Source organism: Scophthalmus maximus, chromosome 12 (assembly GCF_022379125.1).
Source record: "Scophthalmus maximus strain ysfricsl-2021 chromosome 12, ASM2237912v1, whole genome shotgun sequence".
NCBI lineage: Eukaryota > Metazoa > Chordata > Actinopteri > Pleuronectiformes > Scophthalmidae > Scophthalmus > Scophthalmus maximus.
The window spans coordinates 13,942,501-13,958,795 of record NC_061526.1 but is presented as its reverse complement, the minus strand read 5'-3'; the positions used below and the strand labels follow the sequence as shown (position 1 = coordinate 13,958,795).

General features: G+C 41.1%; 1 protein-coding gene across 3 annotated transcripts; it reads left to right on the top strand.

Annotated features, from left to right (window-relative positions):
* The first annotated feature begins 69 nt into the window (after positions 1-69).
* Positions 70-15,021, top strand: etnk1 (ethanolamine kinase 1). 3 transcript variants are annotated; one of them, XM_035647553.2, is made up of 9 exons: positions 72-383; positions 1,812-2,071; positions 2,553-2,693; positions 5,416-5,558; positions 7,773-7,889; positions 10,374-10,457; positions 10,564-10,724; positions 11,803-11,876; positions 12,124-15,021. In XM_035647553.2, the coding sequence occupies exons 1-9, from the start codon at positions 237-239 to the stop codon at positions 12,194-12,196; spliced, it is 1,200 nt and encodes a 399-aa protein (XP_035503446.1). In that variant the 5' UTR covers positions 72-236; the 3' UTR covers positions 12,197-15,021. The 3 variants fall into 3 exon arrangements, 2 of the variants coding, with proteins under 2 accessions (XP_035503446.1, XP_035503455.1); XM_035647562.2 differs by lacking the exon at positions 7,773-7,889 and having other exon boundaries at positions 73-383; XR_004795635.2 differs by lacking the exons at positions 11,803-11,876; positions 12,124-15,021 and having other exon boundaries at positions 70-383; positions 7,773-8,654; positions 10,564-10,616.
* The last annotated feature ends 1,274 nt before the right edge of the window (positions 15,022-16,295 follow it).

Sequence of the window (16,295 nt, the reverse complement as noted above, 5' to 3'; positions counted from 1 at the left end):
CCAGTGCATCATTCGACTACCAGCATGCACCGCGGGGATTTTTTTTTTTTTTTTTCAAGTGGGTGGGATTTTTTTTTTGAGAGGCGTTGTCGCACACAGCGAGCACTCACGGAATATATACCCTCCTCGCTCGCTCACGCATCTTCATACATTGAGCACTTCGCCGTCCGCCGCTGCGAATCTGCCAAGAGGTTGTTTTTTTCTTTGCGATATTCCGAGAAATAAAAGATTCCGCCATGGCCCAATACATCCACGTACCCGACGAGGCTCCGGCGGTGCCCAAAATAGATGTGACAGTTGACGAGGGCGACTTCAGACCCGGCGCACTGACACTGATCAAGGAGCTGCGGCCGAACTGGAAAACGTCGGAGGTTAAAATTAAGGTGCCGTTTATTTTCTTTCTTTATCAACCTAATTAAAATGAATAAAAAAACAAAATAATACATTTGTTTTTACTCTTTGTCTGCTTGGTGCGACATGAGCGACATTATTTCCTCGCGCTTCTCATGTTCATTTCTTCTGTAAAAAAAAAAAAAAGAAGAAGAAAAGTTGTGTTCCCATGTGCAATGTCAAGATAGCTCACCTCAACGTGAAACGACGCATTAAGGGAATGCGAAACCGTGCGAAAACTAGCTAAAATGGCGTCACGTTGCTAGCTAGATTAAAAAAAAAAAAAAAAAAAATTCCCATCTGATGTATACGTGCGTGCTTGACGTCCTCCGACAGGTGGGAGGTGGTCCCCCTGTGCCGCAGTCCGCCGGGTTTGGTGTTTTGTTTTTTTACACGTTTTATTCTTAAGCAGTGAGGGGTTAATGCTCTCCTGCTGCTGTAAAAGGCATCTGCGTCATCGCGGGTCAGGGCGAGACGGTGGGAGTCTCTCGCCGCCTCTCGGCGCAGTCGACGAGTCGCTTCCTCCGCGCGCCGCTTGCGCGTAACTCGAACCTTAATGCGATACAGGCTGAGGGGCGACGGCGGATCCATGCAGCGACTCGTCCGCAGGTGGTGAAACAGGGCCGACGGGGGGAGGAGGAGGAGGAGGGGGGGGCGTGGGCCTCTGGAGCTCCATGAAATCCGGTAGGGAGGTGTTAAGTGTAGGATAGAGACTGGCGGGGGGGACCACACGGGACACTTTTAAGCATCCCTCATAATGTACACTGTTTTACTGCATTTAGTTTAGCGTGAGGGGCGATCTGCCGAAGTCGAACGGGAGCAGGAAACACGGGGAACTTTTGTTCCTAAACATCAGATTGTGTCGCTGTGAGACATTCCCCGTGTACCAGATGGGGGGGGGGGGGGGTGTGGCGCTGCCTTGGTAAACACAGCGAGCAGCACGAGAGCCGATCACATGCGACCCGTGCCTATATTCATCAATGAGCACAAAGTGGCCCCTCAGCAGATTCCAGCCACTGCTTGCTCCCCCGCAACAAAAAAATAAAATTCCCCACGATCCTGGCGTTCCCCGCCAGTCCCTTGCAGAGTGAACAATTCGGGCCGGTATGTTGGCAGCCCACTCTATGCAAAAATGTTCCCGGGCTCCACAACAGAGACAGACACGCCCAACTTTTTTTTTTTTTGACTGCGACATTATTTCGACCCCCTTCTCTCCCGCCTTCCTGTTTGCCAGATCCCGGCTCCTCTTGGAGCTTATGTAACGCTGGAAAGAATGTCGATTTTTCAAACCCAGTCCTTAAAGATCATAATGTGCAGGATGATCCCGTCGTCCGTCGTTCCAACCCTAGTCCTTTGACGTTGACGAAACACGGGGCAAGCCATTCACCTGTTTCCACTCTTTCCTGTATTTGTGTGCACAGTTTTTCACAGATGGAATAACCAACAAGCTGCTGGGCTGCTATGTGGGCGCAGTGATGCAGGATGTGGTGCTGGTCCGTATTTACGGCAACAAAACGGAACTGTTGATCGACCGGGAAAATGAGGTGAAAAGCTTCCGAGTGCTGCAAGCACATCGCTGTGCCCCGCGCCTCTACTGTACCTTCAACAATGGCCTGTGTTATGAGTTTCTGCAAGGAACTGCCCTGGAGCCTGAACACATTCGCAGCCAACCTGTTTTCAGGTAAAACCCTTTGTTTTGCAGCCAAGAGTCTCGGAGGGGGGCTGTTTTCAGAAAGTCGCATGACTTGATTTGGGTTTGTCACCTGTCACTGTTTACTACCCTGTGGCGATTCTTTCCCGCTTGACAGAAACCCACACGAACATCAAACACAGACACTCACACAATCAAATTCCATCTCCTGTAGCATGCTTTTTACTGCAATTATTTGCATATAGAAACTGCCTAAGTCTGCAAGACCCAACAATTCTGTTTCTTCTTCCTTTCCCTCTCCCTCCATCCTGTCTATTTCTGCTTTCCCTTCCTTTCCATCCTCCACAAAAGTGTGACCTAAATAACAGCATTTCTGTAACCCGAGTCTTGTCCAGTTTTGACAAGAAAAAGCCTTCCAATTTAAGAAGACTACAGGCTGGTCTCATATTGCAGCTTAATGCTTAATACTCTCATGCAAATTTCCCCATTTTCTGTCTTTTCTACCTTGTAGGCTCATTGCCACGCAGCTCGCAAAGTACCATGCCATCCATGCCCATAATGGCTGGGTGCCACAGTCTGACCTGTGGCTAAAGATGGGCAAGTACTTTGCTCTCATCCCCAAGTACTTCAAGGACCCTGAGCGGAACGCCAGGTGAGACCTAATAGATCATGGTTACTGAAACCTAAGTCATTAGATGTGTTCCAGTGTGCCAAACTAACAGGGAAGTAATATATGAAGCCACCTTTCCAATAAGGGCCTTTATGAATAAACAAATATGTATGCAAATCATGCCACTCAGAGAGAGGAAGGAGTTTCAGTATGCCTTAGAGACTAATCCAGTTAACTTTCACAGTCAAAAGTGCAAATATGTGAAGGATAACTTGTACAGCTCTCATAGAAGGTTATGGAAAATTTGTATTAGTCACTTTTGCAACGTGACTCAACCAAAGGTTATCTGCAGGTTCTATTTATATGTCAAGGGTGATAAACATAATAAGTTACCTTTAATTCACCAACAATTTGAATAAATAAAGCAAAACACAAATTAGTAACAAAACTTCCCAAAACCAAATTAAAATATTTTTTGGAACAACATGAAATGAATGAGACTCATATCGTTATTGACAAGTGCACAGAAAAAGGAAGCTTGTAATAAATTGATCTGATGAGCTTGCATCAATTAAGTTTTTTCATAATTTTCAGTCTTTTTAAGGAGGGTGAACGGATGTATGTTTCCGTTCTTAGTTATCTCCACGTGGAACTATTACTCCCAACCTCTCTTATCAGTGAGTTATAAATAATCCAAACCACCACAAGGTACATCACAAGAGAATTTATTATCAGTGTTCAACATGTCTCACATGACTGAGGACGTACGTGGAATCTCTTCTATAAGAGATTCATAATCTCAGCTGACATGACAACGTCTACTATAGGACTGCTGTAACTATGGCATTCCTAAGAGATAACGTAAGAGCATATGACCTTTCTCTCTAAACTGTGAATCAGCTCTCTGAAAATGTGAAAAACAAAAAGCAAGTTAAAGTAAGTTAACAACAAAATTACAATATAATTAAAAAGATTAATAGCTTGTACTTGTTACTGCTTTCCAGATAGTGGTTGTAAATATGTATCCAGTCAGTGAGCATTGTAACTCTTAATTTCTTAAACTTCAATCTTGTGTCATCTTGAATCATTATTACATTACATAACTGTTACATCTAATCTAAATATTAGAATATCCCAGACCCATAGTATTGAAAATTACGTTCCTCATTTTATTCTCATCTCATAAATGCTTCCAGTTGGAAACACATCTCTTTTTCCCCAAATGCCCCGTACAGTATTGGCTCTCTTCCCCTTCTCCCTGACAATGAAACATGGAAGGGTAAACAAACTAAAAAATTAAATGGGGAAGAAACTGAAATTCCTTTAAAGGGGCCGAAAGCTGCAAGAGAAAATCTGCACTCTGCAAGCTCAACTGCTTGGAGGTATTGGCAGACAAAATACAACAAAAATCACACATCTGGGAGTGATTTTAGATCTCTGTTCTTAATTTGAGCTCTCATATTAACATAGGCCATTAGAGGATCTTCTTATACACTCAAGAATAAGTTGAAATGCTTATTCACACCTTTGTTACTATACGTTTACACTATTGTAGATCCCTTTTTACTTTTTAACTTTAAAGTCTAAAAAGGAAAGAAATGCTGCGGCTTCAACTAAAACAAAGAAAAAGGATCATATTACCCTACTGCTTAAGACACTGCAATGACTACCTGCACCCTTCAGAGTAGTTTTTTTTGTCTTGCCTTTTAAAGCCTTAAATGACCTTGCTCTTCCCCATACCAGAATTTTTTTTTGTTCATTTTCTGTTCCAACCAGATCAAGAAGGTCCTCCACAGTGTCACTGTTGAACACACTGCCTCTGGATGTTAGAATAGCAAACTCTCTTAGTATTTTCAAAAATAAAAAAGATACCTGTCTTTTTCTAATCTCATTAAGCTCTATCTTTAGTTTTGAAATCACACTTTATCCCTGGGGTTTATTTTTCATTTGATTTTTATTCATAATTTTATCGCTTTATCTTGCTCAATTATTTTGTGTTGTATTATTCCTGCTGTGTGCCGCACTTTGGGCTACATGTTTGTATGGCAGGTGTTTTATAAATTGAAATAAAATTAAGTTGAGTTAAGCCACATAGGTTTCAATTAGTATGAGCAGTGACGAGAAAAAACACAAGTGCACTGTAGTCTGTGGCTTGTATCACAGCCAAATTTAGTTATGCTCTGGGTACTTTGGCACCATTAAGTCTTTATTGTATGAAAATTGAATTGGCAATAAACAATACCTTTATGTATTTTGTTGGTGTTTTATTTTACGTGGAGGCCAAATATTAACACTTTGTAAGAAAAATGCTGATAAAGAAGTATGAAAGAATGTGTCACCTGCAGTAACTCAGGGTTCTAAATTGGTGGAGGACTTATGACCACAAGGACCCAATCTTGCTCTTTCCATTTTCCAAAATGATTCTTACTCTCACCTCACTCTCCTGATGAGATCCTACAAATTATAGTTAATTGTGTAGAAATTGTTTGGTACAAGTGGAATGTTATTAAATTATTTAGATTTTACATTAACAGCAAGTCTGTATCCAGATCCATTGAATTAATATTTTCACTTGGATTGTGTAATTATGACAGAATCCCTCAATTGTGGCTCCTTTTCTTCTAGTTTTACTTCTTAATTTCAATTTCAGTTTCCAACTTTGTTTTCAGGTTCCCCGTACTGACTTTACCTCCATCCGTCTAACCATTAATACTGCTACTTATTTTCAATACACTCACCCTCCTGGACTCTCTGCCCCCTCCAGGTTGCGCACTGAGGTGCCCAGCCCACGTTGCCTCCGAGAAGAGCTGGTGTGGCTCCAGCAGAGCTTGTCGGTGCTGGGCTCCCCCGTAGTTCTCTGCCACAACGACCTGCTCTGCAAAAACATAATCTACAACCATTCGGAAGGTGAATATCAACTATATGACTGAATTGTGTTTTTGTGTGATCTGCATTGGTCCCTACGCTAAGGTAGGATTATATTATGTGCACTTCCTCAACCCTAGTCACATGCTTCTCTCATTGTCAGTGTTTGCATGGGGCTGCAGGCATAGAACTAGAACGGTCAGACGAAATAATCCAGTTGTTTGGATGTTCTGCTAATGCTCCAGATGGAATCCTGATTTGAAATGAGGCAAATGCAACACATTAATTGTGTCTACCGTCCACAATACAATTTGCCACAATCACTTTTTGTGAATGCAAAGATGTATTAAAACACTTAATCTGCCAGATTTCACTTATTGTGCCATGTTAGAGCTTGGCCATTGCACAGTGAAGCCTTTTCTTATTTGGATTTCATTGTTTTGTTTTAAATTGTTGTCTGATCTGTCGTTCTAATTCTGTGCTGAAAACTTAGAAAGAAAACCTCTGTTAATAGCTTCATCAAAAAAAATACAATAACATCATACCACAAAGCTAGTCTCAGTTTTATTGATGCCAGCACGTGTTCGGTGCTTTAGCTATGTTGCTGCTTTTTGATGGTATGAATATCAAGCAACATTTCCCCAAGAAAACTTATTTGCTTACTTTTGCACAAAGTGACTTTAATTATAGCGGTCATTGAGTGTTCCAGTCAGTGAAACTGTTCGAAGCATTGTCTTTGTAGCAGAGGAATGGTGGGGTGAAATGGGTGAGAATGAAAAAGCAAAGAAACAGCAAACAAGGGGGGGAAAGTTAAAGGGTATTTTATGAATGTGGGAGGTGGGGTTGGGGTGTTTATGGGAGGGTTTGAGAGCTGTCAGTCCCCTCGTCGGTTTGCGACGAGGGGGGCCCTTCTCACAGCTCCTTGTGTCTAGCCTTTCTCCCTTAGGAATTACAGCCGAGGCTGTGGCTGCCCTGCGCCGCCCTTCCCTGGGGAGGCAATGGAGGGAGACAAACCTCACGCACTGTCGGCTCTGAGGGCCCTCACGTAGTCTGCCCACTGCTCAGGCTAATCGGGATGAGTTCATTTTATCAGTAGGAGCCACATACCTACTTATCACCCTCCAATGCTACTCGGCCACCAGTTCCCTCTTACTTCTTATTACTTGGCTACTTGCAGTACTGATTATTACACAACTGTTTTTTTTTTTTTTTAAATGATTTGTACTTGCTTCACATCACTCTTGAGTGTCGGCCAACTGCCCTCAAATGTAATATATAACACTACTTTCCATTACTACTCCTCACTTCGCAGTTTCCTTTTTAAAGCACCAATATTGATCACTAGGCAGACCATATGAGTGAAAAGATAGGTTTGATAATATTCTGTATTTCACAAATTTTCTAAAAAAATCCCATGAAGATATCAAAACCAACAATGTATTTATCTAACTAACAATTGGCGCTACTTAGATGTGTATATGTAGCACTAATTCTTCCATTCTATAGAGCTCCATTGTTTTCTGTGTCACTGTTTACACCTGTTTGTATAACATTTACTAAAAACTACATTGTCAATGTCCAGCTATTGTAGGAAATTACGGATTTTTTATCAAAAGAATATATTGGTGACGACCCCCCCCCCCCCCCCCTTTTTGTTTAAGACTGAGTGGGACAGTCTGGGGAAGTTGGAAAGTACTAAGAGACAAACTAACATGTTGGCTTAGGGTATTTCATGGGATTTGTTTACATATATAGTAAATCATCAGCCTTTTCCTTTAAAAGTAGAAACATGATTCTGCCAAAATGCAGGGAAAGATTTTAGCCTACGCACACAGAGGAGGAATATCTGGGTGGCTGTAATAAATGGAGGATTTGACGTGCGTGCCTGCAGAATCTCATTTGAATGTATCGTTCTGGACATCAAACAAGTGCTGACTATTTCAGCAAGGAAAAGTATCTAGTGTCGGTGAAAGTGGCCAACGCCCACTGTGAAACTCTCATGAATTCCTGTACATCCAGATACAGATTATCTTTCAGTTAAATGTATAGATCTCTTGTACTAACACACAAAAGTCTGTGCAGGAGATTTGCAGACTTGCAGAATCATGTTTCATGCTTCAGTAAGTAAGACAAAGGGCTTGATGGTACTTCTGTTGACATATTAAGAGCAACATAGAGAAGGACTTTCCTGTATCCTAGCACATCTATTGCAATCACATATAATATGTTCTAACATTTCGAACACAACTACACCAGGCCGTCAAATGACAACCCCAAGGAAATGGACACCACAGAGGATTCCGTACACTTCAGCTCCGAGCCATACTTACTACATTTCTGACCATGCCCACTCCAGCTGTCTGAACCGTTGTGGTAGTAATCCATGTCTTACTCTGCACTCAAGGCCTTTTTTTGAGCTGAAAAAAAGAATAGTCAGGAAACTACCACGCTGCTTCCTGTCACTTCTACTCAGCTGTGGCTGCTGAGTTAAAACCGCTTGCCTGCAGAGAAGTCACCACTTCCCCTATTGATTAAACCGTCAATAGAAGTCGTTGACCAGTGGTTGGTCGATCATTTTTAGTAGCCATTTTGCCATTTTTCTGTCAAAAGTTTCAAAAACACCGTCAACAAGTGCTGCATTGCTTTTCTTCTCTCTTTACTTTTTCTTGCAGCTTCCATCGCAGACTTGGTTTTCCCTTCCCCTCTCACTTTACTCAGATATTTGCAAATAAGAAAAAATATCTGCACACATTTTACTTGGTCCCAAGGGCCACATAATGTGCAGTTCAGCAGCCAGGAAGCCGTTCAAAGTTTCTTTAATTTGCAGAAGCAGCAGTGTTGTCACGCTATTGGGTTCACAGCAGACCAATGGGAAGAGAGCATTGGAGGGGAGTGTTGCGAGTAGGGGATATGAGGTTGCATGTGCAAGGGTGGGGGGCATGGGAGTTTGGCTGCAGGGCCTGATGTTGCGACATTGTGCGTGGGAGCAAGAATGGATAAAAGACAAATGTGTCAGTGAGAGAGTAAGCATGTGTGAAAGATGTGTTTGCCCCAACCTTTTCATCTGCTGCACAGGGGGGCTATAGCCACTGCCCGGAGGTGTTCAGTTGTGTCCCGCTAGGACCTACACGCCGGCTGGTAACCCACCTCAAAGTGTCTTTTTTGTAGTCCAGCAACAGCTCAAAAAATAATGTTTCATATGTTAGGGAAAAGGAATTAGCTGAAAAGGCCCAAACAAACCCCCCAAAAATTAAAAGCAGAGACATTTAATTATATTTATTGTTCTTCAAAATTCCCTTTTTTTCTCCTTTTTTCAATGTCACTATAACAACCGGGCTTGTAGAAGTAAGGGTTTGTATTTTGAGGTCAACCGCTTCTCTCTTTTCATTTACCCCCTTTACACCTGGCATTAAGTGCCTTTTGGCTGATCGGATTGGGTAGAAAACAGAAGTGTAAATGCAAATGGTTTGTCAATCCACATACAACAATTTCATGGACGGGACAAATAAATCGCACACGGCCATTTCAAACCACCGCTTTTAGCAACAGTTAGGCGGTTGGCAGCTATAAGCCAGTAAATGCACTCTGAAGTCCTCTCCTCAGTCCTCAGGTTATTCAACACAACTGTGGATGGAGTGACAGACACAAGACCAATCAAAAAACAAGCAAACACAATAACATAGCGTCATGGGTGTATTATAAGACATCCACAAGCGTCACACATTAGCTACCATCTCCTTCTACTCTTCTTCTATCTTGTTTTTTTTTTTGGACCAAACGAAAGGAGGGTGCGATGTGAGCTGGACAGGGTGATTAGAGTGCAACCGGATCTCCACGTGGATACTGGAGACAGGGATACAAAGTGTAAACCTAATCAGATCTAGATACAATCTGAAAATAAATGCATTTTAATTCCAGGTGTAAACCCAGTCACCGACCTTTAGACAGAATTGTGGACAGCAACACATTCTTCCACCTTCCCTGTTCCTCACCCATATTTTGGGGGCATTTAGATGCCCTTGAGGGTTGTTGAATATATTTTGCTAATTTTAGTCAAAGTTAAAACAGTTGTTTTAATAGCTTCCTTTGTCCCTCTGCTTTCTTTCCATTATAGATCCCCCTCCCCATCTCTTCAAAATAAAACTTAAACTTTTTTTTTTCTTTTTCATTTATTCTTTGCATGTATCCATTACAAACAGCCTCTGAAACGACAGCTGTGCTTCTTTTACCCTCGGACGTTTGTATGTGTTCCATGTCTTGCATCAGACTTTGCACATTTTCATTACTGCTAATGTATCCCAGCTGGTTTCTTGGAAAAATGCTGATAATTTGGTTACTTGTAGATCTACTCTGATGACTAAGATTAAAGATTACCATTGGAGACTGACTGCTCAAACTCCGTGAAGATGTGCAAGCTATCTGTTCTCTTTTGGATTGCTTTCTTTGCAGTTACTAGGTATACCTAATTTAAAAAAATAAAAAAAGGCACAGAACAGCTTTCATTCTAAATATGTTTTTCATCTGACTTCTCTAAATCTCAACAGCATGCTTGGTTTCGTTGAAACTGTTTGTCAGAAGTAGTTTTTTAGAAGCGTGCCCTTTTAGTCTAAATGTGTCTCTGTTATTCCCCCTATTTCATTTTCCCTGTGCTTAAGTCTTTCTCTACGGTCTACTTCCCTCAAAATGCAAACTCTTGCTCCTTGCCCTAAAAATCGGCTGCCTAGCCAGCAAGTCCAGTCAGCCAGGAAGAAAGTTATAAAATGAAAAGCCTTGACATTCTCAGTTATCAGAGGGAAAACATAATCATTTTGTCTGCTTCCCGTGTCTCTGTCTAAACAACGCTGCTTCTCTTTCCAGGAAGTGTAAAGTTCATTGACTACGAATATGCTGGGTACAATTACCAAGCCTACGACATTGGGAACCATTTCAACGAGTTTGCTGGTAGGTGTACTTTCCTGGTGCGCATTAAAAAAAGAAGTGTATGTGTGTATGAAATGTTCAGTGAAATACGAGTCTTTAAACTCGTGTATGTGTTTATTGGTTCCAGGCCTGAATGAGGTGGATTACAGTCACTACCCACAGCGGAGCTTTCAGCTGCAGTGGCTCCGCTCCTACTTGGAGGCCTATAAGAAGCACAAAGGCCAGGGTAGCGACGTGACTGAGAGAGAGGTGGAGACTCTTTATGTCCAAGTCAACCGATTTGCCCTGGTAAGCATTGGTTACACACGCATGTTTGAACCACCGGTGATTTAAGTATATCTGCGCTTGGTTGATATTTATGGTCATGTCTGAAATTTGGAAGAAAAAGGCGGTGACGTTCACTGGGTTAGTAGGTAGATCACATTTAAATGGAATTTTAAACATATTAATAGACTGTATTAATATAGCACTTTTCTAGTCTTGTCACGTTCACACACATTCACACAGCGCTTCTATACACAGCGCTGTTTCTATCACACATTATTTATATACATTGCTGGAACAGCCATCAGGGGCAATTTAGGATTATGTGTCCTTCCCAAGGACACTGGAGGAGCAAGGGATCAAACATTGACCTTTTGTTCTTGTGGACGACCTGTGCCATCTCCTGTGCAACAGCTGCCCCTATTTAAGGCTGAATGATTCTAAGTTAAATAATCATCCTGGTTACTTCTGTTAAAGATGATGATTATAATAATAATAGTTACAAAAGTTAGTTCACAATTAAAATTAAAAAACAAGGTCAAGGACAAGCGTCGCTCTAAGTTGTCTTTTCTAACTACTGTACTGTGAAAATTGCAGACTTGTAGAGTGAGAGTCCTGGGGGCTTGTTATGAGTGGATTTTTCCAGCACTGCTGCCACGGGTGTTTGACAAGCAAACACCGGTTATCGAGCAATGCGGTTGGACAAGAGTAAAGAGTGATATTTGCTATAATAACCTGCGCTACCTGATCTGAATATGGGAGGGGAGGACCTTTTGTGATGTGCTCACTGATGCCGTCGGTATGAGGGAGGCACTCACACTGACAACTTGTAAACCTAGCCAGGCTCTGCCCCCTCCCCTGAGCTACACATTTCACCTTGTTCACTGTCAAGAGAAGGTAAAGAGGGGCAGTGTGGAGGATGGGCAGGTGATGCAATTGTGTTTCCGTGGCAGCTATTTGCTCTCTGTTGTCACAGGGCTTCAGGTGGCTTAGTACACGCTCGAGTGAGCCGTGTTGGGTAATTAGGAACAACATTTACTTTTAGACAACGAGCACATGCTAATCTTTTGTGTCTCTCTCTCTCTGTTTCCTCTGTGTCTAGGCATCTCATTTCATGTGGGGTCTGTGGGCTTTGATTCAGGCCAAGTTCTCTACCATCGACTTTGACTTCCTGGGGTACGTTGCCAGCAGCAATACTTTATCATGAGCTATTTTGAATCTGCTCTGCCCCGCAGTCATTTTTAATCATATGTTTAAGAACGAAATGTTAAGCATGCAGATTTATATTTGCCGTTTCATCTCGGTACACAGTGTGCGGGGGCAGTCTGATATTTTTGCACTGGCATCCATCTTGCGATATGTCACATGCGTTTTGTATCTAATCTCTAACACTAGTCTTCTGTCCGTCTGCCTCTGCTCTCAGATATGCAGTCCTGCGCTTCAACCAGTACTTCAAGATGAAACCAGAGGCTGTTGGGTTGCACTTACCTGAATAGAAAGCCCCCATCCCCTCATGTTCTCCTCCTCCTGCTCTTCCTCCCTTCCAACCTGCTCTGCACCTCACATGCCGACAGCCGAGCGCCCTCTAGGGGCGTGTTTTGGGAAGTGCCAGACTGAGAGTCTGTACCCTTCAGTGCCTGCAGGTCCCCTCTAGTGTCCTTAAACTCTAGAGTTTAAATGGACCACAATCTAATCCATCATACGCAGTCATCTGCTACCACGTGGAGTTCAAATGGCTACATTTATTGTGGTAGTTTAATGTTGTTCTAATATCATTAGGATATTAACACAAGATCAGCCCTTGTATATGTAAGCACCTCTTCTCATTTCTCAGCTCAAATCACTTTAATCGATAAGACTAACAGCTCATTGAGAACCATTACACAGCAACAACTTTGTGACTGACAGCAGGCCCAAACACTACTCTGATTGTCTGGAGACCCCCTTCCTCTAATGTACATTCGTGGGGAAAAACCCTTGAGAGTCAGCCCAGCAAATGATAAATTTTATAGGATATGATAGCAATACAAAGCCTGCTTTGTTTGCCAAGAAACTAAGATGAAAAAAAAGAAGCAAATGAAGAGATGGAAAAGGCCAGTGCTATCCTTTTTAATCCCATGTGTTATGAGCCACATCACGGGAAAAGGAAGAAAAAAAAACTTGCGGCCTGCCTTGTGACTCTTATTTTCACCCTTATTTTCCCCAGCATACTGTGGTGGTGCACCAAAATAGCCATGTCGTCATTGTTGCTGTGTAGCCTGATAGGGTTTGTGTTTTGGCTTTTGAGAATGAAGGTAGCAACACCAAGTTGATGGAGAGCATCTTGTGTTTACATCTCAACCTCTCCCTTGAGCTAAATCGTTGTGTCACTGAACAGCCATTTTACTCAAGAGATTTTCACTGTAATGTAGGTTTCGGGTTTGTTTTGACACTTGGTTTTTGTCTAAATCTTGACTGAGGCACCTCACTGTAATTTGAACATTCCATGTTCATAATGCTAGACAGGGAATTTGGTTGTAGGTCACTTGACAAGTTAGGGGACTGTGACATTGACTGTAAGCCATGCTGTACTAGACCAAACCATTATACTGTCGGCTTCATGTCAGGGTTTTTTTGGGAATACATCTAGAATGTTACAATACACTGTGAACTTAAGACTGACCATTTAATATACGTGTAGACCAGTTTTCATTCACAAACGTATGTTATTAAGATAAGTGTGTTATGGCCTCGCTTGTATGCCAGATTGCTGAGCCGCTGTCATTTTAAGCACCTAATGTTGAAATGAAGGTCTGTAGAAAAGTGGGATTTTGGCTAGAAAGAAAAGTGAAGTTGGTTATCGCAAATAGGTTAAGAGGATCTGTGTCGGATTTAAAACAAATGTATAGACAAAAGTCAGCTGCAAGTGGGACCTGAGGAGCAAGAGCGCCATCTGTTGGGAGTTAAAAAACAATGGCTGCTTTCAGTTGTTCTTGATGTTTAATTCTGACCTTCATTTTAAATGTTGTGGAGTTTTTTTAGAAAAGATTCAAAAAAATCTTTATGAGCCCCCTAAAAAAAAATCTAAAACAAGTTCATCTCTTGGTCACTTTAACACGCCTACACCAAAGTGCTGACATGTATTTTGTTCTTCTTTTTTTGCTTGTACATAATGCACACTATCATTTTCCATGTAGCACAAAGAGGAGTAGAATTACAATTATATAGCATTATAAAAAACAAACAGTTTTTATCTCTATTTAAATGGAACTGTTCGGGTTGAGGTCTTTGAGAGTGTGTGGATGTTTGCTGGTGCGGTAACACGTGGCACCTGGGCAAATAAAGTATGTTGAGAAAAGAATTTAAAACATTTAGTTCATGATGTGAAACATGGTGAAAGTTTTCTCGTTACTCTGCAAAAACCCCAGAATCTGCTTATTCCATATTTGCTCAGTTGCCTGCTGTTGTAGGTTTGCAAAGCTCTGTGACGAGACTGACCGACGAGGCGGGATTGTCCAATCATGTATACACTCCTTCACTAGGTAAGGAGACATTGTCATGTTAAGTCTGCCTGTGAACGCGCTTTGTACATTTTCAATTTTAGAAGTTTTGGATGTTAGTCCGGTCTTCTTCTGTCTTTTAATTTAGTGTTGTGTTTCTTTTAAGCTGGTGAATTAAGAAGAGTGAGACTCAATATGAATTTGAAATGTGTGAATGTTGCCTTTTAACATTTTTGTTGGAAGCACACTCGATGGTAAGGGATTTTGATTACTGTACTGCTTGAAGTCGTGGTGGGGGAACATGTCTTGGGTCTGTGAAAGATCGTTTTCTGTTTGATGTCCGTCGAGGACACTCGTTACACGTAATCCGCAAAAGTGAATGCAGAATGTCTGTTCCACTGCCACATAATAAGAATATTCAAAATGTTGAAAATTATACTGCTGAAATGTTTCCAATAGGCTTCAATTTCCCCATCCATCTGGAAGAAATGAATGCATTTTCACTGTATATCGAAGGTCATCTCCGTTCTGAGTACGAGCCAGCACTACATACACAAGTTTGTTTGTGTCTAACATTGTAAAAAAAGAAAAGTGTATCTTTAAATCTCCATGGCCTCTGTAGCATATGTCTATATGTACAGTAAACAAATGTAATAATATCTTTGCTTATTCTCAAATGGGAATGAATGTACATAGGAGTTCTTTTATTTTATTTTTTTCTAAAAGTTGCATTTAAGTGAATTGCTGCCTGGGGTAAGAGTTGAAATAAAAAAAATTAAAAAAGAAACAGACATTTCCAATACTGTAAACATGCTTTGAAAAATAAAGTCTATTTACCCTTATCAGTGTCTTCTTTCACGTCGTTTTTTTAAACAGAGTTCAGGGACGGAAACATTTCTGTAACACAAAAAAATAAAAGTATGATTACTTAACAAAGTAGATATTACTTTAATACTTTAAACAGAAACGTCTTGTTTGGATGTCGTGATTCGCCAGCTTCCATGAAGTTAAACAGAGCTCAACAGCGCCCCCCTGAGCTTACAGCTTGTTGTGTGGTCAATGGGGGTATTGCACATTTTACTGTATCTACAAAATGAAAAGAAAAAGGCCTCCTCGTCTGATAAACTGTGACTGGACATATATCTAGCATTACGATTCAAGTAGTGCATGGCCTCACAGCAAACATTAAAGTGTTAACAACGTCATAACAACTAAAAAAACCCGAAGGCTTAGACTGTCATAGCTAATGATGGGATATCAGCCATCGGCCTTTGAATAAGACTTCTTCACTTGTTCAGTAAGTTTGCTATTTATTCATAAGAGTTGCTTCATTCCTCTTTGTTTTTTTTAAGCTGCTTTGTCATGAGCTTCCATGGGTAAATAGTATATTAGACGAATAATAGCATTTTGAAGCTATATTTTGTCAAAATATACTGCAGATAATACTGCAAATCGTGTATTTGATTCCTACATTCATACTATCTAAGATGAATTTACATTTATGTGCAGTAAAAAAAAATGGTTAAAAAACATGTCATGCATCTAGGATATGTGCATTGTTTTCTTTTTATGTGAACATGTTGCAAAGAATTTTCTTTTCCTATCAGTTGCTCTGGCATTGAGACATTTTATGTTTCGGAGACACAAGACACACACTTTACTGAGAGTTGTTACAGGACACGGCCACAAGATGGCAGCACAACCCACAGAAAGAAATAAGCATGTGCCCAGCTCCCCAGACCTGGCAGGGGATCACTACAGGCTACAAAAATAATCCTATTCGGCATTTATTATTTGTAATATTAATGCTTATTAGCAGAGGTTTCTATATTTAAACGAAACGCAGAATATTAATATGCATTGTGTCGAACCCCTCCATTCAAAGCAAACAAAAATACAGAATTCACTGAAGAAAATATTGCAGTGAAATAGGCTGTGCGACATTTAGCTCTGGGACAGTTTTTATTTTTATTCGCGGAGGGACCAAATTTGGTTGTGCAGAGTGAATGTAAAAAGTAAACCTAATTAAAGCCAATACAGCATGACTTCAAAAAATCCCTTGGTGAGCTAGCTGATGTCAGACTAAACATTATCTGTCATAACAAAAGATCATAAC